The sequence below is a fragment of the Pithys albifrons genome, chromosome 22 (assembly GCF_047495875.1).
Source record: "Pithys albifrons albifrons isolate INPA30051 chromosome 22, PitAlb_v1, whole genome shotgun sequence".
NCBI lineage: Eukaryota > Metazoa > Chordata > Aves > Passeriformes > Thamnophilidae > Pithys > Pithys albifrons.
The window spans coordinates 6,308,731-6,333,969 of record NC_092479.1 but is presented as its reverse complement, the minus strand read 5'-3'; the positions used below and the strand labels follow the sequence as shown (position 1 = coordinate 6,333,969).

At 49.4% G+C, this 25,239-nt stretch overlaps 1 protein-coding gene across 1 annotated transcript; it reads left to right on the top strand.

Annotated features, from left to right (window-relative positions):
- Window positions 1-1,151: 1,151 nt before the first annotated feature.
- On the top strand, window positions 1,152-25,239 carry LOC139681994 (ATPase family AAA domain-containing protein 3). The gene is made up of 16 exons (XM_071575870.1): window positions 1,152-1,412; window positions 2,629-2,705; window positions 3,313-3,414; window positions 4,846-4,905; window positions 5,161-5,230; window positions 6,255-6,420; window positions 7,831-7,900; window positions 9,988-10,143; window positions 10,337-10,393; window positions 11,293-11,418; window positions 11,816-11,940; window positions 14,679-14,730; window positions 15,567-15,637; window positions 17,723-17,890; window positions 18,181-18,289; window positions 24,815-25,239. Exons 1-16 carry the CDS (start codon window positions 1,178-1,180, stop codon window positions 24,992-24,994), a joined length of 1,824 nt encoding a protein of 607 aa, XP_071431971.1. The 5' UTR covers window positions 1,152-1,177; the 3' UTR covers window positions 24,995-25,239.

Genomic DNA, 25,239 nt, shown 5'->3' with positions numbered 1-25,239 from the left:
AGAGCCAAAATGTCCCTGAAATCTTGGTAGAACTGGTAAGTACTCGTGAGCAACACACTCAAGACACACGGTGGGGTTTGGGGTGTCCTGTGCAGGGCCAGGAGTTGGACTCTGATCCATGTGGGTCCCTTCCAGCTCGGGATATTCCACAATTCTGTAATTCTAAGTGTGCATTTGGGAAGAAACAAGAGCATTTAAACCACAAAAGCCACCAGAAGGGCACCCCCAGCCTGCTGAGGGCTGGGCATGAGCCAGCTTTGTTCTCCAATTTACACCATTCCAGGCTGCAGAATTCCACATTTCTCACCCTCACTCCTCTTCCCCTTCTCTAAAGGCTTTTGTGTCCATTTTCCCAATCCCAGCAGTTGAGCTGGGAGCTGATTTTCGGACAGTCCTGCTCTTGATAACCTCCGAGATGAAGTTCCCCCACTCCCCTGCTCTGAAAGCTTCTCTGTAACCTCTCCCACTCCCAGCAGGTGGATGAGGAGCCGATTTCCAAAGGAAATCCCTCTGTTTATCCAGAATAACCAGAGCTGGGTCTCCCTGTGCTCCCTTCCCTAAAGGCTTTTGGGACATCTTTCCCCTTCCCAGCAGGTGGATTAGGAGCTGATTTTCAGGGCAATTCCAGTCCAGCACAGAGATGGATTTCCCTCCGTTCCTCTTTCCTTTTACACCTCCCTATTGACTTTCCCATTCCCAGAGCCGATTTCCAGAGGAAATCCCGCCCTGTATCCCGATATCCGCAGCGCCGCCCCGCCCTTAGCAACACCTCCGACTCCCGTTCTGTATCCCAGTCCAGCACACAGATGGGTTTCCTCCACTCCTTCCTATCACCCTCCCCATTCCAGGAGCCGATTCCCAGGGCAATCCCTCCCTCTATCCCGATATCCCGCGCGCCGCCCCGCCCTTAGCAACGCCTCACACTCCCGTTGCTACGCGGAAGCGCCCTTGCCCTTCCCCTACAACAACCAATCAAACCCCACCCGCCGCGCCGCCCAACCAATCACAACGCTGCGCGGCGCCTCGCGGGTGACGCGCTCCGAGGGGGCGGGCCAATGGGCGGGCGGTCCGCCCCTCTCTCGGGCCAATGAGCGTGCGGTCCGCCCCCCCCGCGGGCCAATGGGCGTGCGGTCCGCCCCCCGGCGCAGGCGCGGGTGCCCCGCGTGCGGCCGCGCTCATGTCGTGGCTGTTCGGGCTGAACCGCGGGGCCGCCCCGGGCGGCGGCGGGGATGGCACCGGAGCGGGCACCGGGGCTGGAGCGGGCACAGGGGCCGGCCTGGCACTGCCACCCGTCCCCGGGGGAGCTGCCGGAGGCGCCGGGGACCGCCAGACGCCCAAGGACAAATGGAGCAACTTCGACCCCACGGGCCTGGAGCGCGCGGCCAAGGCGGCGCGGGAGCTGGACGCGTCCCGTGCGTGAGAGGACGGGCTGGGATGGGCCGGGAGGGAATGGCAGGGCTTGTGCCTCGCCGAGGTGTGGAAATACCCGCAGGGAGGGGTGGCGGGTGGAGCGGGTTCGGCTCGGGGTGGTGCCTTGAAGCGGCCTTTGAAAGAAACCTCCGAGACTCTTCGGTGAGTTTTAGAAGTCAGGGCGTTCTTATCTCGCCAGAACGCACACCGAGGTGTCTCCGCTCCACCTCCACGTCACCATTATTCGTTTCCAGTCACTCCGCATTCCCGTCACGTGTTCGTGGCATTTCCCAGCACCTCTAGCATCGTGTGTCCATATCCTTTAAGGTTCGGGGGCTTTTCGGGGCTCTTCGCTGGTGTTCTCTGCCCAAAGGCCCTGCAGTTCTGAATGACCACCTTAGGAACTTACTCAACGCCATTCCCGTGGTTACACAGTGACAGAGTTGCTTTGCTGACTGCCTCAGTTCCCTTCTCATTGTTCCTTTGCTTTGCTTGGTCAGTCACTTTGAATCACTTGGCTCATCTAGATGTAGTTTTTGTGTTACACTGTGTTGCAAATATTGTCAGTCCTGGTTACATCTCCAAACCCCAAGGGCTGCCCAGTGATGGGGCAAGAGGAACAGGCAGGAACTGATGCCCAGGAAGTTCCACATGAATCTGTGGAAGATCTTCACAGTGCAGGAACAATTTCCCAGAGAGGGTGTGGAGTCTCCCTCCTGGGGATATCCCAAAGCCATCAGGATTCAGTCCTGTGCCACATGGTCTGGGATGACCCTGCTAGAAGCAGCCTGAACCAATGTTCCAACCTGAACCATTCTGGAATTCTGTGATACCTCATGTCCTGAAGGGTCCCACCCCACTGGGGCAGCCTGCCCTGCTCACCCAGGGGTGCTGAGAGGGAGGCACCAGAGCACCTTCATGGAATCACAGAATGGTTTGAGTTAAAAAGGACTTTAAGGACCATCCCCTTCCCACTCCCTGCCATGGGCAGGGACACCTTCCACTAGACCAGTCTGCTCCAAGCCCTGTCCAGCTTGGCCTTGGTTGGACCATCTCTGCAGGTTTTCCTCTCCTGAGTGTGGTGGGAGGACTCCTGACCATTTATGCCCGGGAGGGCTAAATGTGCAGTGCAGAGCTGTGGATTGAATAGGCTGAACATCCTCTTCCCTGAGAAAAGGCCTTCCAGTGTCCATAATCTCTCCCTGCTGTCCCTTGCAGGCCATGCCAAAGATGCTCTCAGCCTTGCCCAGATGCAGGAGCAGACCTTGCAGCTGGAACAGAAAACAAAACTCAAGGTATGTTGGAGCTTTGGAGCTCCTCCTGTGCTGTCCCCCCAGCCCAGCTGAGGCACTGCCAGCTTTGGGGGGACAGCACTTGAAATCTCTGCCCTGCAGAGCATGGAAGGGTTTTCTTGTTGCTGTTCAGCTTCAGCAAATGAGTTACTTGCCTTTAAAAAAAAAAGTAATTCTGGAAGGCGAAATAAAAACTGATTTGGCCTATTCAGGGACGTGTTTTGTGGCTTTGTTTAAAACTTGCATGTCCTGAGTGGGTTTGTAACTTCTGAGTTTTGTGACTTTCTAAGTGGTTTAGAAGGTCCCCACAGTTTTGAGGGAATGACAGGGGGTTTCTGCAGGAAACTGCAAAGCAGTTGGTTGAGGAGTTGTATCTTTTATAAAGGAATTTAAGGATTTTCTGAGTATTGGTATTTTTTAAAGAAATAAATTGTGTTTAATCCTGAAATGGTTAATTATGAGATTTCTTACAGTCAAATTTTATGATTAAGTTTCAGCTTTCTTCTGTCACTGGACACCACTCTGATTGCAGATGAATTATAACTGTCAGAAGCATTTCTCTGTAGGATGACCTGGGAAGTTCATTTGTCATAATTATCTGTTTTAACAGGAATATGAGGCTGCCATAGAACAACTGAAGAATGAGCAGATCCGGGTACAGGCAGAAGAGAGGAGGAAAACACTGAGTGAAGAAACAAAACAGCATCAAGCAGTAAGGGAATGAGGGGCAAGCCAAGTGGTGGGAGATCCTCTTTGTGTTTTTCCTTAATGGAAAAGGCACCAGGGCATTAATTACCCCTTTTGGGGTTGGGGAAGGGGCATCGTGGGCAGCCAGAGGTGTGAGGATGTTCACAGGCTGAGCCCATGTTCTAGCCTGGCTTTGGAATGTTGAGCTTGATTTCTAGTAACTTTTGTTACCAGGTTGTTGAGCAGCCAAAGGAACTGGCAGCAGAAGTTTCTCTCATTGTGTGCTCTTTGGAATTTCCCTAAAGGACCTTCCAGGGATGTGTTGAAAGTTCCTGGCTTATCAAATGTGTGTTAGTCTGGATAGTGAAAGGGCTCTGAAGTTACTTGGATTTCAGTCTTAAGTGACTTGTAACTCCATTTCTGCTGAGTTTGATCTGTCAGACCCAAAAAAATACCTGAAGAAGAGAAGTGAAGCAAATATGGGAGCTACCAGAGGGTCTGCTGTGAGCAGTGTTGGTGCTCCCTGGTTCCTTTTAGCAGGAGTTCCTGAAGAGGCAATAACACTGAAACAGGGAAAATGAAAGCTGATCTTTATGCTGGTAGCTCATATATGGTGACTTTTTAATTGGAGAGCACAGGAGATGAGGGGAGTGATTAACTCTAATGCATCATCTAGCTTGGGAAATTAGCTAAAATTAACTAAAACTGCTTATTTGGCACATGTTGCTTTTATCCTGTCAGGGTTTGGACTTTGGACAGGGCTGGCCCAGGAAGCAGCTGCACAGTCAGTTTTCAACTCCTGCACCTCCCAAGGCATCATTTGAAGTCCAAGCAAACCTGATCATGGTTTACTCCTGAACTGCCACGTTTGACAAAAATTGATAAATTCCACACTGTTCTCCCATCCATCTGTTTGGAATAGGGAGTGGTTCCATCCTTTGTCCAGAGTCCTCCTTGCTGGTGGATATGGACCCTCAGCTCACTTCCATTTGAGTGTAGAAGGCTTGTGTTTATTTGCCATTTACAGTGAAAAATTGATGAAAGGAGTTAATGAGGAACAAGAAAATCTGTCAAACCCAGAGCCCACGTGACAGGCAGCATATCCTGACAGTTCTATTGCTTGCAGTCACCATTCCAGATAATGTGTTTTACAACATGGAAACCGTGGTTTTCCCAGTGGAGTAAGTAATTTCTGGGCCAAGAAACAGTTGTTCTCTGTTTTTATATGTGTAACACCTCAAAATGAAGTCAGATTTTTCAGCATAGAGCAGTTTTTGGTGCTGGCTGCTCCAAATTCCGCCCTGTTCGTGTTCAAACCCAGCATTATTTTTTGTGGGGGGGTCTTCTCATTCTGTTTTTTCCCCCCTGCGCATTCCAAACCTCATTGCCCTCTGGACCAGGTTATCTCTTTCCTTGCCAAATCTCTTTATTCTGAGTCCTGTTTTCTTTCCTGAAGCGAGCCCAGTACCAGGACAAGCTGGCCCGGCAGCGCTACGACGAGCAGATGCGGCAGCAGGTAGGGTGGATCCCTCCCTGCTCCAGCTGGGACCTGGGGGGAGCCTTCCTAAGCCCAGGGGATGGTCTGCAGTGGGCACAGTTGCTTTCATCTGTACTATCTGCTTGGCATCAGCAGTGCTGGCCAGGCAAAGCAAAGGTTGGGAATTGGGACAGAGCAACCAGGAGCGTGGGATTAGGAGAATGAACCACACACTTCTGCTTGAAGAAGTTCTTACAACTTTAACATGTTTTCTGCTGTCATCTCTGCCTGCAGCAACTTGCTAATGAGGAGAACCTGAGGAAGCAGGAGGAGTCTGTGCAGAAGCAGGAGGCCATGAGGCGTGGTAAGTCATTTTTCTGTGCCTGGTTAAGAGGGTGTGGGCACATGAATTCCTTGTGCTGGTCTTTGACTCTTTGTCCACAGTGATGCTCCGTTATTGTCATGTGTTTAATGTTATATTGTCAAATAACAGGTAAATCCCCGTGGTACTAAAATAACCAGTTGCTGCCAAGGTTGGTTTTAGTGGCTGCACTCCTAAACATTTGCCCTGTGATGCTTGGATTTCCCAATGAACTGTTGGCATTTTTTGATATAGCAACTGAAATTCTGATTTGGCACTGGGACAAAAATAGTAAAATAGAACCAGTTTGGAGGAGGGAAATAAAACAAAACAGCTCTTGGGAGGAATGGTTGAGTCTGTGTCACATCCTCTCCATCCACTGTTTCCTGTGGATGTTGTAGTCTGAAACTTGCTTTACTTTTGTTGTTGTTGTGAAATTACTGGAATTACTGGGTTTGCAGAACTCCACTGGGATTTCTCTGGGGTACAATCCTAAAACTATTAAGGCAATTTGTGCATGGCTGGGAATGGAAGGCTGGTTTGCTCTGAGCACAGATGTGGACAGATGTGCTGTCCTCTGGTGGCTGCCACCCAGTGTGGTCCCAGCATCTGAGAGAAGTGTTGTGACATCGTGTCACCAAAGTCAGCAGTGAAACCCTGTAGGGGTGGGTTATTTTCCTCCTGTAGGATCCACCTACTCAGAGGCACCATGATATAAATGTGCTGGGCAGCATTCAGGTGTCAAATATCCCCGTGGTCCAGTGAGGATTCCTTGTGACACTGAAGACAGAGGATGCTGGCTATGAAATCCTCATCTCCTGGCCTGTTCTGGGTTTCTCTCTGTAAGGAGAATTAATGTGTCTGTCACAATTCTGAGTGTCTGAAGTAACAAAACTTCCAGAATCCCACGTGGGACCCGCAACTCCTTTTTGCTTCTCTTCCTTCCGAGGGTTGTGCCACCTGGGATTAAACCAGCCCAAAGGACTGACCTTTTCTCCTGGTTTGTCTGGGTTTTTTTTTCCCCCAGCTACTGTGGAGAGGGAGATGGAGCTGAGGCACAAGAACGAGCTGCTGCGGGTGGAGGCGGAGGCGCGGGCGCGCGCCAAGGCCGAGCGCGAGAACGCCGACATCATCCGCGAGCAGATCCGCCTGAAAGCCGCCGAGCACCGCCAGACCGTGCTCGAGTCCCTCAGGTAGGGCAGGGGCAGGGGGCACAGCCTGCCTTGCTGCCCTGGCATGTGGCTCCCATCTCATGGGAAAGCTTGGTGTTTGTTCCTCTGAGCTCTGAGGAGTGTCAGAATTGCACAGCCTTGTGCTCAGGGTGGGTGTCGCAAACAGGCTCTGCCCTCAGAGGGTGGTGGGCACTGAACAGGTTCCCCAGGGCAGTGGGCACAGCCCCGAGGCTGCCAGAGCTCCAGGAGAGTTTGGATGATCCTCTCAGGCACGTGGTGGGATTCCTGGGGATAGAATCATAGAATCGTAGAATGGATTGGGTTGGAAAAGACCTCCGAGATCATCGAGTCCAACCCTTGGTCCAACTCCAGTCCCTTTACCAGATCATGGCACTCAGTGCCACGGCCAAGCTCCCATTCCAGGGATGGGGAATCCACCCCCTCTCTGGGCAGCCCATTCCAATGCCTGAGCACTCTCTCTGTAAAGGATTTTTTTCTGCTCTCCAACTTCAATTTCCCCTGGCAGAGCTTGAGCCCATCATGCCCCCTTGTCCTATTGCTGAGTGCCTGGGAGAAGAGACCAACCCCCACCTGGCCAGAACTTCCCTTCAGGGAGTTCCAGACAGTGCTGAGGTCACCTCTGAGCCTCCTCTTCTCCAGGCTGAACACCCCCAGCTCCCTCAGCCTCTCCCCACAGCACTTGTGCTCCAGTCCCTTCTCCAGCCTTGTTGCTCTTCTCTGGCCCCGCTATAACCCACAGGATGGTCCTGTGCAGGGCTGAGGGTTGGACTGGATGATCCTTGTGGGTCCCTTCCAGCTCAGCATATTCTGTGATCCTGAACAACAGGAGTTACATTAACAAGAACCCTCTTTCCCTTGTCTTACCACATTGTCACCTGAATGTGAACCAGAGAAGCCATTTATAGACTTGTGAGTTCCCTACAATTTTTCTAACATGTTATTTCAAGCCCTGCCCTCTTTATTGAGACTCAATTCCTCTGAAAACCCTCAGTTCTTTCAGTTACTCTGAAAACCCTCAGTTCTTTCCATTTCTGAGCATATGCCATAAGGGTATAAAGCACTCTGTCTCCAGAGGGGTTGGTATTTACATTTGGAATTTGTTAATATTAAGTCCTGTGAGATTTTGAGTAACAAAAGAGCTTTAGAATTAAATCCCTCTTACTGCAGTTCAGCACCAGTAATGTATTAAAGAAATAAATAGATACCATCTTGAGGCTAAATGCTTTTTTGGACTTAGTCCCAGATCAGGTGTAGACATCAGATGATTATAAATATATAAATGCCATGGTGAGCCCTCACTTGGCTTTTGACTGGTTCTGAAGATGATCATTATAAAGTTGTCTTGTAAATTGTTTCAGTTCAGTCTTTGAAATCCCTTTTTCTCCTTGCTTTGCTATTTTCTTACCACAGGACAGCTGGGATGCTCTTTGGGGAAGGATTCCGTGCTTTTGTAACAGACTGGGATAAAGTTACAGCCACGGTAAGACTGTGACACCTGCCAGGAACTTCTAGAAAAGTCTGTCTGTAAATTTGAGTCAAACTAACTCCTTGCTTTGATGTGTTTATAAACTGTAAACCATCGAGATTGCTGCTTATATCACAGCCTTGTATCTGATTTTGATGTAGCTTAGAGAGCACTTAGAGGACTGTTATGTGCCCTAAATAAATTGATTAAAAGCCAGACCAGCAGCTTTTCACAGGACAAAAGAGCTTCTTAAGGACACAAAGGTGTTTCTCAGTGTGCTGCTTTCAACAAAACTGCAGTGAAAATACATTTTTGGTAGCGTGGTTGGGTAAAATGGACACTTTGCTTTAAAAGTCAGGCACCACCATCTGCTCCACCCTCTGATTTTACACCCACAGCCTGGTACAAAAGGCACTTTGCCTGAGAGCACTGGGGAGAACAAGATCCTTTTAAGGGATCCTTTTGTCATCTGCACCTGGGACGTCTGCAGCGTTCACAGCCTTGTGCAGATCAGTGCTTGCTGCTTTTAGCTGTGTATTCACTTGACCCAGATACTGATTTCCTGCATTATGGTCATTTTTGCTTCTGACACGCTCTTGTCTTGTGAATTTGGGACATTTAGGTTAAAAAAAAAAAAGTCAGTGTATTTTTGGACAGGGGATAACACAGCTGGAACTCATATTTTCTGTTGCTTTGAACAATGACTATAAGGTAAGAACCAGAAAGTTATTTTAGGGTTCCTGTGAATGAGGCCTGAATTTTCAGCTCTTCCTGCTTATTGTATTGTTCTTTTCCTACCTCTTCCCATCCAAGCAGAACCCCAAAGGTTCTACTCCAAGGTTTTTTGGTTTTTTTAGTGGAAGTCACTTTGTTTATTGATCAGAGATCCATTCCTTTGCTAAATTCCTCATGATAAACAGGTAGGCACTGTAATCAGGCTGATTTTTAGAGCTGGCATGATAATTGGCTTCTTGTTTGGATACAGAGCTGTCAGTCTTAAAGCTCTATTTCTCTGTATCTTCTAACATGAATGTCAGTCCAAAAGTCTGAAATAGTTGTATCAGGTCCACCCAGGTAGAGGTGTGAGCCTGAAACTTTGCTCAGGACTGGATGGTGCAAGTGCATGAAGTCAAGGGTATTTTGTTTTTAGAAAGAGTCTGCTAAGAAGGTGAAATCTTTTCTGTGTTCTGTGTCCCTCTATCTGAGCTGAATCAGGTGTGGAGTTTCCCTTATTCTTTGCATCTTAAACCTCTCAGTTCTGAACCCTTTGTGTTTCCATCCAGAGCAGAGCCATGTCCCCCCTTTCAGCAGAGTGAAAGCGAACAGATGGTGCCTCATGGTTTGTTGAGCAGTGTCATCCTTGCTGTCCTTGGGGCCTTTGACCTTGGTCTGCCCTTGCAGGACAAATCTGCTCACTTGAAAAGCAATTGCTGCAGTTTGCTCTTTTGCCTACCTGGCCTTTCTCTGATATAAATCATTGGCACAGCTTTAAGCTGAGTCCTGAGCCTGGAGCATTTCTGCCTCTCTGGCAGATCGATGGGAATGGCTCATCTTCTGGGGTTTCTGACACAACAGTCTCATGCAGTGCTGGTAATTCCTGTGGTGGTTTGGCTTTGTTGCTCCTTTTGGGTACCTATTTCTCTGTTTTGGGTCTGACATGACTGTCACCTTTAGCACATGTTCCCTGGCTAGTCCTTTCTGTGCCCTCCTTGGTGGCAGCCCCAGTTCAGGTGTCTGTTGTGGCATCTTTAATTCAGCATTCATTTTCCTGAGGGCCAGCACCTGCCTGATGGGGCTATTTGTCTTCATTACTCCAGCTAATTAAGTCTGAAAAGCCTCACACATTCTGAGCAGGATGTACATACTTCTGGATACAGGACTGGATCCTTTCCTTGTGCTTCCTCTGCCTCTCACTGTGCAGAGCAGGGAGTGCCTGGAACAGGAGTGTGAGACCTTGACTGTCTGAACAGGGATAAAACATCTCACCAAAAATAAACCCTGAATTTGTCCTGAATCTCAATTCCCCACCACAGGGCATACAACACACAACAGCATTGCCTTGCCAAGTGTTTTTTGCTAATCCTTCCCCCTTTTCTCTGCAGGTGGCAGGTCTGACCCTGCTGGCAGTGGGTGTTTACTCTGCCAAAAATGCCACAGCAGTGGCAGGAAGGTACATAGAGGCACGTTTGGGCAAACCCTCCCTGGTGAGGGAAACCTCCAGGATCACTGTGCTGGAGGCTCTAAAGCATCCCATCAAGGTAAAGCTCACCTTTGGGTCTGTGTTACCCTCAGCCCTGAGGATGCACAAGCCCTTTTGTCAGCCTGGGAGCTGCCAGTGGGGCTCTGAATAAACAGAGTATGAGGTGGGCTCAGCTCACTGACTTTTTATGACCTTTTTGTCCAGGTGAGTTGTTAAAATTACCTGTGACTGATTGAATTTGTCCTCTCTAGGTTGGGAAACGTCTTACCAGCAAGGCTCAGGATGCCCTTGAAGGAGTTGTTCTCAGTGTGAGTACTTTGTTTTCCTCTCCTGCTCTGTGAAGGATGACTTTGGAATCTAAATAAGAGTGGCTGTTTCCTTAAACTCACTTCAAAAGCTGTAATTCCAGCAATTTTGGAGTCACAGCACCCTTGGGGCACTGAGCCCATAAATAAGCTCCTGTGTTCAGTGTGACATGCATTAAGAAGTCTGTTAACCTTTTTTTCCTCTGTGCAAAGCAGTTGGAAATCATAGTTCAGTCCTTGCTCTGCTGCAGTTTCTCTCTGTAGTCAGCATTTAAGGTTCAGATTCCACTTGTCCCAGCTGATCTGTCAGGATTACTGAACCCAAATCTGCTCCTAGGCCAAAAAGTCTTAAGTAGTGTGTGCATTTGCCCACCCTTGAATGGTCCTTAACTTGCTAATTAGTGCTGCTTCTCTATATTTGCTTCTGAATTGGATTCCTGGATATCAGGCAAATTTAAGAGCTCCTTGAAGCTGCTGAGAGAAAATGCTCCTGCAGGAGTAGCTTCCTCCCAGTGTGTCTACACATGCAGGAGTATAAACATGACTTAGGAAGGAATTAGCACTGCAAAGAGTTGCATGTTCTGACATCCCTCCCAGGGCATCCAACAGGAAGGGAAGATTTCAGGTGTTACCTGTTCCTACAGTAGTTACTGCACTGCTTTCTGCACTGCTGCTTTTTCCTACAAAACAATTGTAGCCAAGTGGACAGAAAATGGAGTAAATCCTGACACAGGACAGGAAATGCCCCTGGTCTGGAGTCATGAGCAGCTGAAGTTAAACCTTAAAAGCTTGAGACTGTTGGAGTTCTGCCTCCCTCCCTCCTGCAGGTACTGCCCTGGCAGCCTGGAAGGTGCAGCTCTCCTGGTTCTTTCTGTGCCTCAAGTTGAACTCTTTCCTTGCAGCCCCAGTTGGAAGCACGTGTGAGAGACATTGCCATAGCAACAAGAAACACAAAAAAGAACAAAAGCCTCTACAGGAATATCCTTATGTATGGCCCCCCTGGCACTGGGAAGACGCTCTTTGCCAAGGTAAAGCCCTGCCAGGATTCTGGCAACCTGCAAGTTGAATTTTTTTTTCCTCTATCAGCACATAAAAACCCATTTCCCAGTAGTTTTTTGGTGATCTGACAGCACTGCACCTAGTTTGGATTTATAAAACCAGTGGAGATGGACACAAATGGAAGAAATAAACCATACACAAATTAAAGATGAAGGTGTAATATTTTTGTGCATTGCAACAAGACCAAACTTTCCATTCCCTTCCAGAGCAATGCTAAAATTTGCTATTGATAAAATATTCCCTTCTCTGAGAGCACACCTACCCTCCACCAATAAACACACTGACAGGAGTAAAGCACTTTTATTTCCTTCCTCATCTTCAGTGGCCTTGCAGTGACAGAAACCCTGTTGGTTTGTTTCCCTGCAGAAATTAGCTGTGCACTCGGGCATGGATTATGCCATCATGACAGGAGGGGACGTGGCCCCCATGGGCAGGGAGGGGGTCACAGCCATGCACAAGCTCTTTGACTGGGCCAACACCAGCAGGAGAGGGTAAGTACATGTTCCCCTGGGGCCTGAATTAGGGTCTAGCTCAAAAAAACCTCACCACAGCCATTTAGTTACTGTTTCTGAACAAGGCTTGAGGTAACACTGACCAAAGCTTTCCCAGCATGGGTGAATTCTTGCTGCTTGGTAATACTTAAAAGGCTGAAAGCTTTTCCTCTTCTGGTCCCTCCAACCTTCCTTGTTCACCTCAGATTTTCCACATCAGTCATAATTTGATTGCTGATGAGAGATGTTGCCCATTTGAAGGCTGGCACACATTTCTCTCAGGGTGATCAGTGTTCTGATCCAAGTTAGAAGCTCTGGCACAAATGGAGGTGCAGCCAGTTGTTTTCACTCTCTGAATAGTGTTCCCTGTTTTTACTGCTCAGATTATAAACACTGAGAGTGTTTGGATCCAGCTTCGTGTTGACTGTTGAGTCTCAAGCAGAAGCAGGGAATTACAAGAAATAAAAGATAAGGAGGAGACAGTTGCTGAAGGCTTTGGCATTAGGTTTAAAAGTCACAAAATGTGCTTTTTCAGTCACCTTTAAAGGCAAACTTTCAGCTGCAGACCAGCATATTTGTGTTGAGGCTAAATCTTGACCCCCTGATTTTGTAAGAATATGGAGGTAATTTGCTCATACTGATGCAAATGGATTTTTGCAGTGCAGAGGTAGCAAAAAGTTGCTTGTCGAGCCAGGATGTTAAAATTCAATATAGAATTTTCAGTGGGTGTCAGTTTGGGTTTTGTGCTGCTTTGATCTCAGCTCTTCTGTAAATGTGGCTAACCAGTGATTTATGTGTTCTCTGATTGCTTTGGATGGACATTATCTTGCAGTGTCTGTTTTAATCCTCACTGCATTCATCACCTAAATGTTTCTATTTCCCCTTAAAACAAAAAAAAAGCCGAGAAATGTCCTAAGGATTTGAATTTTTTAAGCTGTTCCTACCCTGAGGAGTTATAGAAAGGAAAGTATAAGAATTTAAGTGAGCTTAGAAGAAGAGGGTGGAAGAGATGTGAGGACACTCAGCTGGATGAAGATGCTCCCACTAAAGAATCCTTCCACAGCACTGCCTGGCTCTGAATTTCTCTACCCTGGTAAAAACTTCTGTGCATTTGAACTAAATACACCCCAGGTAGCATCTTCTGAAAGTGCTGCCCAGACACATCAATATGTGTCCATACACATCAATATTCCCACCCCCAGGAAAACACTGAAGTATTTAAGCAGATTTTATTCTGCTCTGAGTAGTGTTTGCCTTTATTAGCTGAAAGCTGGTGTGATAAAAGACACTTCTCTGCAGAGACTGTGGCTGAGAATATTTTCAGAGAAACTGGGGTTGAGTAAAAGCTGTTCCTAGGCCCTGAAATGCCCTGGAAGAAAGCTGAGTGTGAAGCTCAGGAAGAAGGTAATACAAGCTGTGACAGCTTTATGAGCAGCTCAGTTCTGTTATTGATAAACATCTTTGCAGGCTTAGTCTCTTGGGAGGAGCACTGCCCTTGGGTTAGAAGTGAATTTATTTTTGTGAATAATTCATGGACTTTATTAATTCACTGCTCCACAGGTAGTAAAACCCTTAGTGCTAGTGTGGCTTGGAAAAGAAAACCCCCACAAAACAACAAAGCAAGTTGAGGAGAGGACTCTGGTTTGAGGTTTTCAAAATGGTACAAGGAAGAAAAGGGGCAGGAAGGTGCAGTTTTCACCAGGATTTCTTGTATGCTTGTGTGCCTGTCTTGTACCCCTGCACACATTTCTCTAAATGAGAGGGATGCTAAAATAAGCCCTCTCTGAATTCCAGATATCTCCTGCAGCTTGGCAGGAACATGCCAGCCCTGTCAGATACAGACCCACTGCCAACCCATGCCCATGGAAACTCCTCTAAATTTAAAAATCTAGGGGACTTCAAGGTTGTGTGCCCTAGAATTGCTTCAGTCTGCTTGTGAACAGCAGGGAAAACAGCTCCAGGGGGCAGATTTATGGGCTAAGGTGTCTCAATGTCCTCCCTTTCTCACTGCTGGGATGTCACAGGTGCAGGGGGGAGGTCGCTGCAGCTCAGGGGGAAACGTTGCCTGAAGAAATGAGTTTGCTCGTGCAACCCTTGGGGTGTTTGCCTGGGCACTGCCTGGCAGTGGGGCAGGGGGTGTGGGGCAGGAGGTGCCTGGCAGTGGGGCAGGGGGTGCCTGGCAGTGGGGCAGGAGGTGCCTGGCAGTGGGGCAGGGGTGCCTGGCAGGGGGTGCCTGGCAGTGGGGCAGGAGGTGCCTGGCAGGGGGGCAGGGGGTGCCTGGCAGTGGGGCAGGGGGTGCCTGGCAGGAGGTGCCTGGCAATGGGGCAGTGGGTGCCTGGCAGTGGGGCTGGGGGTGCCTGGCAGGGGGTCAGGGGGTGCCTGGCAGTGGGGCAGGGGGTGCCTGGCAGGAGGTGCCTGGCAATGGGGCAGTGGGTGCCTGGCAGTGGGGCTGGGGGTGCCTGGCAGGGGGTCAGGGGGTGCCTGGCAGTGGGGCAGGGGGTGCCTGGCAATGGGGCAGGGAGTGTGGGGCAGGAGGTGCCTGGCAGTGGGGCAGGGGGTGTGGGGCAGTGGGTGCCTGGCAGTGGGGCAGGGGGTGTGGGGCAGTGGGTGCCTGGCAGTGGGGCTGGGGGTGCCTGGCAGGGGGTCAGGGGGTGCCTGGCAGAGGGGCAGGAGGCTCCTGGGGCCGGCTGGGCCTCCTTCCCTGGGTGCTCTCACTCTGTGCTGCTCTCCCTTGGCAGCCTCCTGCTGTTCGTGGACGAAGCGGACGCGTTCCTGCGCAAAAGGGCCACGGTGAGTGCTGTGGGTTGTGTGCCCACCCTGCCCCTGCCCAGCCCCAGGGACTGCCCTCAGCAGGGCAGAGGGCAGGGCTGGCACGGGGCCCCTCTGCTCCCCTCATTCACAGAGACAAGGGATCAGCATCCTGCAGCTGAATGGGATGAACATCTTGTGCTGAGTGAGAATCCCTCCCTGCAAAGAAAGGATGGGTGGCACAGTCTCTGGGAGGGGTTGCAGGAAGGAAAGAGGCAGATCTTGAAAACAAGAGGTGGTTGTTCACACTGCAAAGCTGCAGGGTTTGTGTTTTCTCCCAGCTGATAATTATCTTGGGAGTCTTTCACAACAAAGCTGCTTTTTGCTACTTTAACAAATCTACACCAGCACCTTCCCCTGTACAAATAATTTGTGTTTCAAAGTCAGTCACCACATTGTACATTGAATCTGGATGTGCTGCCTGAACCCCAAAGGTCTGGTTAAAGAGGTTACTTTGAGTGTGTAAGTGAATTTGCTGTGGATTATTTTCCAGTATCTTACTGGACTTCCCAACTGAAATAGTGCTCAGCAAGGGAAAGCCACCTGGGCCAGTGGCTGGAACATTGGGTTTGAAATGAAGAAAATCACTGGATGAGTGTGGATAAATATGTAATCTCTCCACTGGAAGCTTTAGTTCCTAACCTTTTTCCTGGGTATATGAATTGATCCTTTTTTCCCAAGGTATTACAGTGCTTTGGATTCTACTGTAATTCAAGTGCTTGACAATAACAGAACTCCCTTTGTCCACAATGCTGCTAAAGCTGTGACCTGTCTGCAGAGCCCAGCAGCTGATCTTCCTCTGCATTTCATCTTTGCAGGAGAAAATCAGTGAAGATCTCAGAGCAACTTTAAATGCATTCCTGCACAGAACAGGACAGCACAGCAACAAGTGAGTATCCAGTTCCAGCCCTTACAGCAGTTGGGCTTTCTGTAAAGTCTGTAAAGGGTCTGTGGGGTGCAAATGAAAGCTGGAAATGATCTGTGCTGCTGAGGACTTGAAAAAATCTGCAGAAAATATCCCCTTTTCAGTTTATATATTGGATGTAGCTTGCTCCTCCTTTATCTTTTCCTGGCACTTGGAAATCAGAACTGGAGAGGAATATTTCCTGAGACTGGGATGGTGTTTGGACACCTGGATTGTCTTGATGAGTCTGTTTTTTTTCTTGATAAGTTCCTGTTTACACAAGGACAGTATTGGGCCCATGAATGTCATTGTCCATCTATCCATCCTCACTTTGTCACACTGATGGGAACTTCCAGCACAGCACTGCTTAGTTTAACAAAGCCCATTTCCTGGCTCTCAGAATGGAGAGGGGACCTTTCCTCGACCTTTTTCAAATAATATTTGATTTTTTGTGTGTGTGTGAACTCGGTTGTTAAACTTCCACAAAGAAACTGAGCCAACAAGGAAAGTTGTCTCTGTCTGTATGTAGGAAAGTGAGTTTCTTGTGATGAATTGGGTTAGGTTTGAATGAAATACCTGTTAGAGTAACCTCATGACATTGAAACAAATATTCTGGAAGGACATTGAGGACCAAAGGAGGGCATTTTCTGTCCTTGGGGTGTCCTGACCTTGTTAGACCAATGCAGCTCTGACTGGTAACTGTTTGTATGTAGCTTCTCTGACACAGTGAGGTGCCTGGGAAGATGTGCCTTTCCAAAAAGGAATACATTGCTAGAAAGCAAGGTGTTGGTTGAGCCTTCAAGAATGGTTTTCCCTTTGGGAGGATAGCAGGTCTCTTCTGAAATGATACATGGAATTGTTCTATAAAGCTCAGTTGAGTGTTATTATTGGTATGAAATGATGTTGTACTTGCTGTTAGCAAGAATAAATACAATAAATCTTTGCCCTGAAGGCAGCGACTGGCAGGGGATGGCAAAGGGAGGGCTCTTTGTTTCCCCTGATGTTAAAGTGCCTCACTCAGCAGAGCCCTGGTGTGTTTGGGTGCTGTGCATCCCCTCCCCTTGGGACAGATGTTAAACTCAGCTCTGATGCAAACCATGAGCTGTTCCAGGACACTGAACATGCCCTTGTGATTCATGCACTGCTCTTTACTTCTGAACAGCCTCATTGCTGCTCTGGGCAAGGAGGAGTCCTGGCTCCATGGACTGGAGTTTGCTGCAATAAGTGTAATGGTGCATGTAAATGTGGCTGCTTTGGTGAGACCCTGAGGAGAACTGTCACTGGAGCAGTGAATTGGCACCAGCAGAACTAAGTAATGTGAATTGCTGGCTTAAACCTCCCCAAATCTCCTTGCTGGGTATCTGACTGTGCCAGCATCTCTTGCTCATCTGTATCATTATCCTGATAGAAACGAGCAAGGCCTGACTGTCCCTTATCCAGGCTGTGTTTCTGCAGGGGCCTGGGGGAAGTCCTTGCTGGTAGAAGAGCCACAGTTTCCTGCCTCTGTGGCTCTTGGGTTGGCAAAGTCATCTTCAGAAATGCCAGCAAGGAACACAGCCCCTTGTAGACTGTGATTCAAACAGACAGCAAGAACGTCGATATTCCAATAGCTGTGGTTAAAAGCCCATTTCAAATTATTATGCACTATTAAGCTGGTAACATCAATTAAAGCATTAAAGTATTGGCATGGGGAAGAAGCATCATTACAAAACCAAAAAAAAAAAAAAAGCAGGGTTTCTAACTTCAAAATGCAGCAGGAGAGAACAGGACCTGGAAGCAGCACATCTGTACAGTGGAGCAAAGCTTGGTAAAACAGAGCACTTATGGTTTAGGGTGCTCCTTCTGAATGTCTCTGCCCACATCTGTCTGTTCTAAACAGCCCAAACAGCACTTCATTTTGGCCTGGGGCCTGAGATGCTGTTACAGAGCTGTTTCTAAGGAATCTTCACATTTTTCAGGTGATGAAATGTCTTTAGTACCCACCGTGGCAGTTCCCGATGTTCAGACTAGTTCATTGATTTTTATTTTTATGGGGTTTTCAGCCTTTCCTCTCCTACTTCATCATTCCAGGTTTATGCTCGTTTTAGCAAGCAACCAGCCTGAGCAGTTTGACTGGGCCATCAATGACAGGATAGATGAGATGGTGAACTTTGATCTGCCCCAGCTGGAAGAACGGGAGCGGCTCGTCCGGATGTATTTTGATCGGCACGTGCTCAAACCAGCCACAGAGGGCAAACAGTGAGTGTCCCTGCACTCCCCCACCCTGGAGAACTCCCCTTTCCTGCTTTCCTTCACTCCTTTTCTGTGGATTTGTCACACTGTCTATAAACCCACTTGAACCAAGCAGCACAGGTAAGAGTTGGAGAGATGCCTCATCCTGTTACGGGATGAGACGCCGTCCTGGGATTTTGTGCTGTGGTTTGTTGTGATGAGCACACTGCTCTGGAGGCTGCAATGCCAGTAGGAACACTCCTGGAGCTGCTGCCACATGCTCCCTGTCAGCCAACCCTGGTGCTTGTGCCTTGCAGGAGGTTGAAGCTGGCACAGTTTGACTATGGGCAGAAGTGCTCGGAGATCGCCCGACTCACCGAGGGCATGTCTGGCCGAGAGATCTCCCAGCTGGCTGTGGCCTGGCAGGTGAGTGGAGCCTTCACTCTGTGCTCCTTTCCCTTTCTGGAAGGTCTGGGGGGTTAATTTTGGGATCTCAGAACTTGTCTCCCTTTGAAAGTTCCATTATGTCCATAGGGTGGTACCAGAACTCTGCTGGGTGAATGTCAGAACATCAGCCCAGTTCCTCATCCCATAAATAGGAACAGTGTTGGTGATCACAGAATCACTCAGGTTGGAAAAGACCTTTAAGATCATCAAGTCCATCCCTGATAGAAAATCCCTTACTGAATTAAAGTAAAGCAGGTCAGTTTGGAAAGGGTTTGGGGCAGATCCTGCTGGCCATGGCTCGTGGTCCAGCTCAGGAAGCTCAGCAGAAGAGATGCCTCAAGTTGTTGCCCTCAGGTTTGGGCATCATTAGGGCACTAAACCACCCTGCTCCCCTGCTTTGTTCTAAACACAATTTTAGTGCAACTGGAGTCATTAAAGAAGCAAAGCTAACTGGAAATGGAGCTGGAAAAAGTAGGTATTTCTTCCATGCTTGATACCTCTATAGAAATAAAAAATGGAGGACAAATATTCACATGTTTAGCAAGATGAGGCACTTCTTTTTAAGTCAGGTTTTCCCCTTGTTGTGTCACAGCTGCCAGTTTCTTACTGGATTGTGTATTTTCATAAACTAACCTAGAAATACCAATTTAAGGCATAAGCTCCAAATTGTATGTCATGTGGCTTACTCATGTCAGCTCCCTTGCAGGGATTGCAAAATCAAAGTGGCTTTTTGTTCAGTTGTTAAATTTTTTATTTAGTTTAGCAGTTCACAAGCATTTTACAAAGTCTGTGCCTTTCATTCCTCTTGCTACTGTTTTTTTCCACTTTTCAGGTACAGAAAATATTTATCCTTTCTAGTCTAAATTAATGTAAACTGCAGTAGTCCTGAGCTGAGGTCCAAAGCAGCCCTTCGAGTGCTGTTAGTGCTTATTTTATTCTTTGCCAGCACACAGCTGGTTAATTTTACTGTGAATTTTGTGTCACTGAAGCATATTTCAAACTGTGTGCTGTCATCTGCCCCATGTGTGCTAAAGGCTTTGCTGCCAGGTATTTCCTGTTATAAAAAGTTGTGATAAATGATCCTTCCTTTGCTTTTTATCACCTCTTATCTCCAAGCTTGTCATTACTGCCCAGGAATGACCTCAGCTTTTAGCATTTATCCTTTAAGTGATCATGAAGGAAGGGAAAGCTGGGAGTGACTAATTCCTTAAAATTGCTGCCCTGATAGCTTTTTAAAATGTGCCTCATAGTGCCAGGACTGTTAACAAGGTTCTGTGTCAAATTGCAGCAGGAAGTTATGCTGCTCTCTGCTGTCATGAAACAATCAGAAGGGCTTAAAATAATGTGCAGGAGAGGGAGGGCAAAACCACATGGATTGGGTTGATGTAGGAGCTGCAAGAAGCTTCAGCTGTGTCTGTGCTGGAACAAGGGACTTCATGTGTTGTTGGTGCAGAAGGGAGGTGTGATGGCCATGGGTTGGTGTTAAAGTAGCTCAGGTGGTGCTGGGCATGTGGACATGTTCCCTTGGGAGGTGGGTGGTGGATGCAGTGCCCTGACAGATCTGTGAGGGCATCCAGAATGGAGTGAGATCTGTCTGGAGCTCTGCCCTGGCAGATTCCTGCCAGAGCTGGTGATCCTTCTGTAAGCTCTTCTCCAGTCACTGGGTCAAGGAATTTGGAGCTGGAAGCAACTGGAGCTTGACAGAGCTTAACAAAAGCCGTGTTTGTGCCAGGTCTGGCACTGCCCTTGGGCTGTGGCAAGATGTGGCACCTCCTGCCTTTGGTTTTGCCTGTGTGGTGTGGCCCTGCAGCAGGTGTAGTTAAAAGCCTCTCTGAGGAGGTGCTTTAATGCTCTCAAGCTCAGCTGATCTCCTGAGGGCCTGGGTTAGCTCTGACACAGAACTTGCTGGAGGTGTCTGTGTAGCTGGTACAAGGCTCTGGGCTCTCAGGGGGCATTAAGGCTGCAGTTGGACAAGCATCCCTGGCAGTGCCATCCCTGCCTCCTGCTCCCCCTCCCGTGCTGCTGGGGCACCCCTGTGTGTGGCTGTGCTGGGAACTGGGTCAGGAGCTGTGCAGAGTTAAAAATAGCTTGGCAGGACAAGTTAACTGCATAACTCCAGTGCTCAGCCACATCCCAGGGAGGGCATCAGGGCAGGCAGGGGCTGCAGGAACCAGCAGCACTGACTCCAAAACAGGCTCCTCAGGCTTCCCTCAGCTGGTTGTAACAGCTGTAGGGTGGTTGTGCTACAGATGGACCGTTAACTCTTGAGCTGTGGGTCTTTAAAACTCCTGTATAACTGAATTTTGGATTCAGGATGCTGCATGCCAGAGGTGGCTGATGTGGGAAATACCTGATCACACAATCGTGGAATATCCTGAGTTGGGAGGGACCCACAAGGATCATCAAAGGATAAAGGATAAACTCACTAATCCACCTGTGCCTGATGTGGCAGCACCTTTGTGAAGGCACAGTGGAGTTTCAGTCATTTACACAGGAGGGTGTTTGTCCTGGACCTGGTGCAGTTGGAAGGTGGCAGGATCCTCACCAGCTCTGCTTGCCTTGCCTGGGATCAGCTCTCCTGGCCAGAACTGGATCTCAGACATGGTTTGGGGAAAGGGGAAGTTCTGAACCAACTGAAGGAGAAACCACCATACCTGTCAGCTCCTACCAGGAGTCCCTGAGCAGCTGCCCTGTGGCCCTGCAGTCAGTTCCCATGGAAATATGTTTGGATTCTTCTGCCAAAATTGCCCTTTAACGAAAGCATCTCAGTTAAACTGAGCAATAGCTGCAGCTTTCCTGGGCTTAATTCCACCATAAACTGGGCTTGAGATGGATTGGCTGTCATTTACATGAAGTTCTACTTCACTGTTGTTTCAGTCTGGCTCAATTTGTCCTGAATTTACCAACAGAAAAAAAACAAGATGCAGAAAGGCAGAGAGTGTAACCTCTAGCACTGGGGAAAATATTGCTGTCTGGCACAGCTAATAGTCTGCGTGCTAGAAATCCATTTTAATCTCTCCTGCAGGAGACTGAGCATTCCCTTTTGTCCTTGTGCTTCTCCATCCCCCATATCTAACACTTTATGGCTCCAATATGGACTGGATGCTTTTACACACTTAAAAATTCCCTTCAGATCTGTTTGGGATGAAGTGCAGCCTCCCTAGTTCTGCACCCTGTACTTAAACCTGCTGATGTGCTTGAGATGAAATGTCAGAAAAACCCCAACCTTTCACTATTTCAAGCTGTAATCTTAGAAAATCATTTTGGCAACACTTCAGGAGAATTCCCAGGAGTTTTATGTCCCAGTGTGAGTTTCCTGTCATTTGCTTGCCTTTTATGCCACTGACATAAAAGCCTTTTTGCTCCCTGAGCCTTGTTTGTATTTTAAAAATAGTGCTTATATTTTTGGGGCTTTTTTTATCAGGCTATTTTTATTATAAATGTGATTCAAAGGATACAGATTGGTCTGGCCAGGTTAAAATAAACCATGAATCTTGGCTGAAATGAAACATGAGGTCATCTAGGCTGGACTTGTCATCTGTTCCATCCCTCCACTTCCCCACCAAGCACTTTGTTTGCAGCTTATTTCATAATTGGCTTGGAGCAATAAAACAGGAAAAGCTGCACTGGAGAAAATGGGTTAAAATGTGTCCATGCAGGAGGCAGAGGTATGAATATAAATGAGGCTTGGTACCATTTTTGTGTGTGTGCAAGCTACTCCCAGAAGGGGCAGCTGCTTCTCCCATTTGCTTTCTTGACAGCAAAGGGCCTAAGGCTTTCTAAAAATAGAAAGTCATTGAGAAAATCAACAGAGCGTGAACTGCACAGCTTTGCAGGAGGTGCCAGGGTGGGCTGGCAGGGCTGGGCTGTGCCAGGGAGGAGGAAGGACAGACAGACAGACATCCTCTCTGTGCTGGGGACACACAGCAGTGCATCCCAGGGAAGCACTTGGTCTGTTTGAAATCATCCAGCCCTCCTGGCTGGAGGGGCTGCATAGGCAGATCCTGCAGAGAAGCAGAAAGGGGGGTGGGTGAGGACAGGGCAGGCTGTGGTGGGTGCTGTGTGAGCACTGGGCAGGCTGTGGCAGCTCTGCCCTTATCCTGCTGTGGCAGCTCTGCCCTGGTCCTGCTGCTGCTGTGGCAGCTCTGCCCTGGTCCTGCTGCTGCTGTGGCAGCTCTGCCCTGGTCCTGCTGCTGTGGCAGCTCTGCCCTTATCCTGCTGCTGCTGTGGCAGCTCTGCCCTGGTCCTGCTGCTGCTGTGGCAGCTCTGCCCTGGTCCTGCTGCTGCTGTGGCAGCTCTGCCCTGGTCCTGCTGCTGCTGTGGCAGCTCTGCCCTGGTCCTGCTGCTGCTGTGGCAGCTCTGCCCTGGTCCTGCTGCTGCTGTGGCAGCTCTGCCCTGGTCCTGCTGCTGCTGTGGCAGCTCTGCCCTGGTCCTGCTGCTGCTGTGGCAGCTCTGCCCTGGTCCTGCTGCTGCTGTGGCAGCTCTGCCCTGGTCCTGCTGCTGCTGTGGCAGCTCTGCCCTGGTCCTGCTGCTGCTGTGGCAGCTCTGCCCTGGTCCTGCTGCTGCTGTGGCAGCTCTGCCCTGGTCCTGCTGTGGCAGCTCTGCCCTGGTCCTGCTGCTGTGGCAGCTCTGCCCTGGTTCTGCTGCTGCTGTGGCAGCTCTGCCCTGGTCCTGCTGCTGCTGTGGCAGCTCTGCCCTGGTCCTGCTGCTGCTGTGGCAGCTCTGCCCTGGTCCTGCTGCTGCTGTGGCAGCTCTGCCCTGGTCCTGCTGCTGCTGTGGCAGTGCCAGCCTGGCTGTGCTGAGGGTGCCTCCTGCTCTGGCAGGGAAAGCAGCACAAGTGCTTTTCTGCAGAGGAAACTCTGTGTTTGCTCCTTCCCTGTGGCCAGTGTTTAGTCCTAAGCCTAAGCAGCAGCATTAGCCTAAGTTGTCCCTGCTGCTTGGAGGAAGGATTGCAAAGGTTTTGCACAGGGAAGGATCTTTGCAAAGGGTTTGATGCTTCTTGTAGGAATAAAACAGCACCTGCCAGCTCTGTGGTTTGTGCAGCAAGACCTTTTGTGATCTCACTGGTTCCCCAAAAAGGGCTGGAAAGGGGGTTAGAGGAGGCTGAAAACCAGCTCAGGTGAGCTTTTGCTCATTTCTTGAAATAATTATTCCTCCTGCAGTGAGGTAGCAATAATCTAGTAGGCAGGTACAATCTACAGGACTGGGATGGTACCAGTGCAGCAGCTGATCCTGGGTTTTGTCCTCTCCCTCATCATCACCACTGGACAGTGGGTGCATGAAATGGTCACACTGGAATTTGTGGTGCTTTTGCAGTAAAGTCTGTTTCTTGGTTTAGCTGCTGTTTTGCACCATTAATGATTTGTGGAGCCTGCAATGCCTCAGGAACACACACACCTCACTCTGCCACGAAAACCAAAGTTAATATTCCCAGCTGGGATGTTGAAGAACCTGCAGAGAGAATGTGACAGTGCAGGATGTGACAGCTCTGTGGAAGGAGATGTGGGCAGAAGTTTGGGGCTGGCAGTGTGGGTGTGAGAAGCTGGAGGGGTCCCACAAAGCTCCCTCATTCCAGAGCTGCACAGGGAACAGGACATGGATTCGCTCTCAGGAGCACTTGAAGGGGGAGGAACCAGATTTAGAAATCTGCAGCCTGGGAGTTGCTCTGTTACCTTGGAGATGGGTGCATTTAACAGCACAAACATCCTCCCCTTGCTCAGAGGGCCTGGCTGCTCGATGGCACCTGCAGGACGGGTCAGGGCAGTTCAGCTGTCCTGGATGGGTGGACAGAGGGGACAGTCCTCCTACTGCAGCTGAACAGGAGTGCCAGTCCTGCAGCCCTGGGGGCTGCTTGGCAAGGCTGGCAGGAGCTTCCAGCCCTTTCTCCAAGGAGCTGGGATCAGATTTGTGCTGCCTCTTGCAGCAGAAGTGGGGAGGCAGGATTTGGGTATGGATGAAGGGGGAGCAGAGGGAAGGGCCCATGGGCAGGTGAGTGCAGGCTGAGAGCTCACACAGGGGAAATGCCTGAGGAAAGCAAGATCAGTGCACCTTAGACATCATTTTAGAGGTGCCACCTTGCCCTTATTCACCCAGCTCTGCTGTTAGTTGTGCTGTGCAGGTGTTTAAAGCATTTTCTGTTGCCTTGGGTGGAGTCTCTCCATCCCCCTCCTCTTTACTTCACTGCCTTCCCACATGCAGTGCTTCTAAAGCAGGAGAGGAGATTTAAACAACCCCAGTGTGGCTGCAGCCTCCCATGTGTTCAGCATTAGGAACCCGTGGCCTTGGCTCTTCTGAAGGCAAAGATCTTGTCTCCCAGGAAATCCAGAGGCAGGAGAGCAAAGGTGCCTGTTGGGCACTGCTCGGGGTGCCACCACTGAGAACCAGGCTGGGCATTGTGCTGGGAGGTGTGGGAGAACACAAACATGGAGAAGGACCAGTCTGGGATGTCCAGGGATCCCTGGAATTGCCATCCCTGACTGGTGTCTCCTGCCTTTGCCTCCCCAGGCAGCAGCTTATGCCTCAGAGGACGGAGTTCTCACCGAGGCCATGATCGACGCCCGCGTGGCCGACGCTGTGCAGCAGCACAGGCAGAAGATGGAGTGGCTGAAAACAGAAGGTGCTGAAGAGAACAAAGGGACTGGCAGGAACCCCCTCCTGCCTTTCCCCAAAGGAACCCCAGTGTGAGGAGTCTGCAGGCTTCAGACCAGCATGTGTGGGGCACAAGGACCTGGGAGGGTCCTCTGGGCAGATGTTTGGTGGGATTGTGTGTGGAGAGAAGTGTGTCCTTCGGTGCCAGGGGGTGGTGCTGCCTCAGAATGCCTTGGATCTCGTGTTTTAAACTGCACCAGAAAACAAAATGGTTTCAGTAAGGCAGAAGCAACTGAATTAAAGGACCCCCTTGCTGAAATCCCACTGACTGTGTTGGTCTC

What these genes read in the sequence shown, in the direction of transcription:
- LOC139681994 (XM_071575870.1), top strand. Translation starts at nt 1,178, where the DNA reads ATGTCGTGGCTGTTCGGGCTGAACCGCGGGGCCGCCCCGGGCGGCGGC. An exon ending in ACGAGCAGATGCGGCAGCAG is followed by an intron (nt 4,906 to 5,160) that starts GTAGGGTGGATC and finishes CTCTGCCTGCAG; the next exon opens with CAACTTGCTAATGAGGAGAA. An exon ending in TTGAAGGAGTTGTTCTCAGT is followed by an intron (nt 10,394 to 11,292) that starts GTGAGTACTTTG and finishes CTTTCCTTGCAG; the next exon opens with CCCCAGTTGGAAGCACGTGT.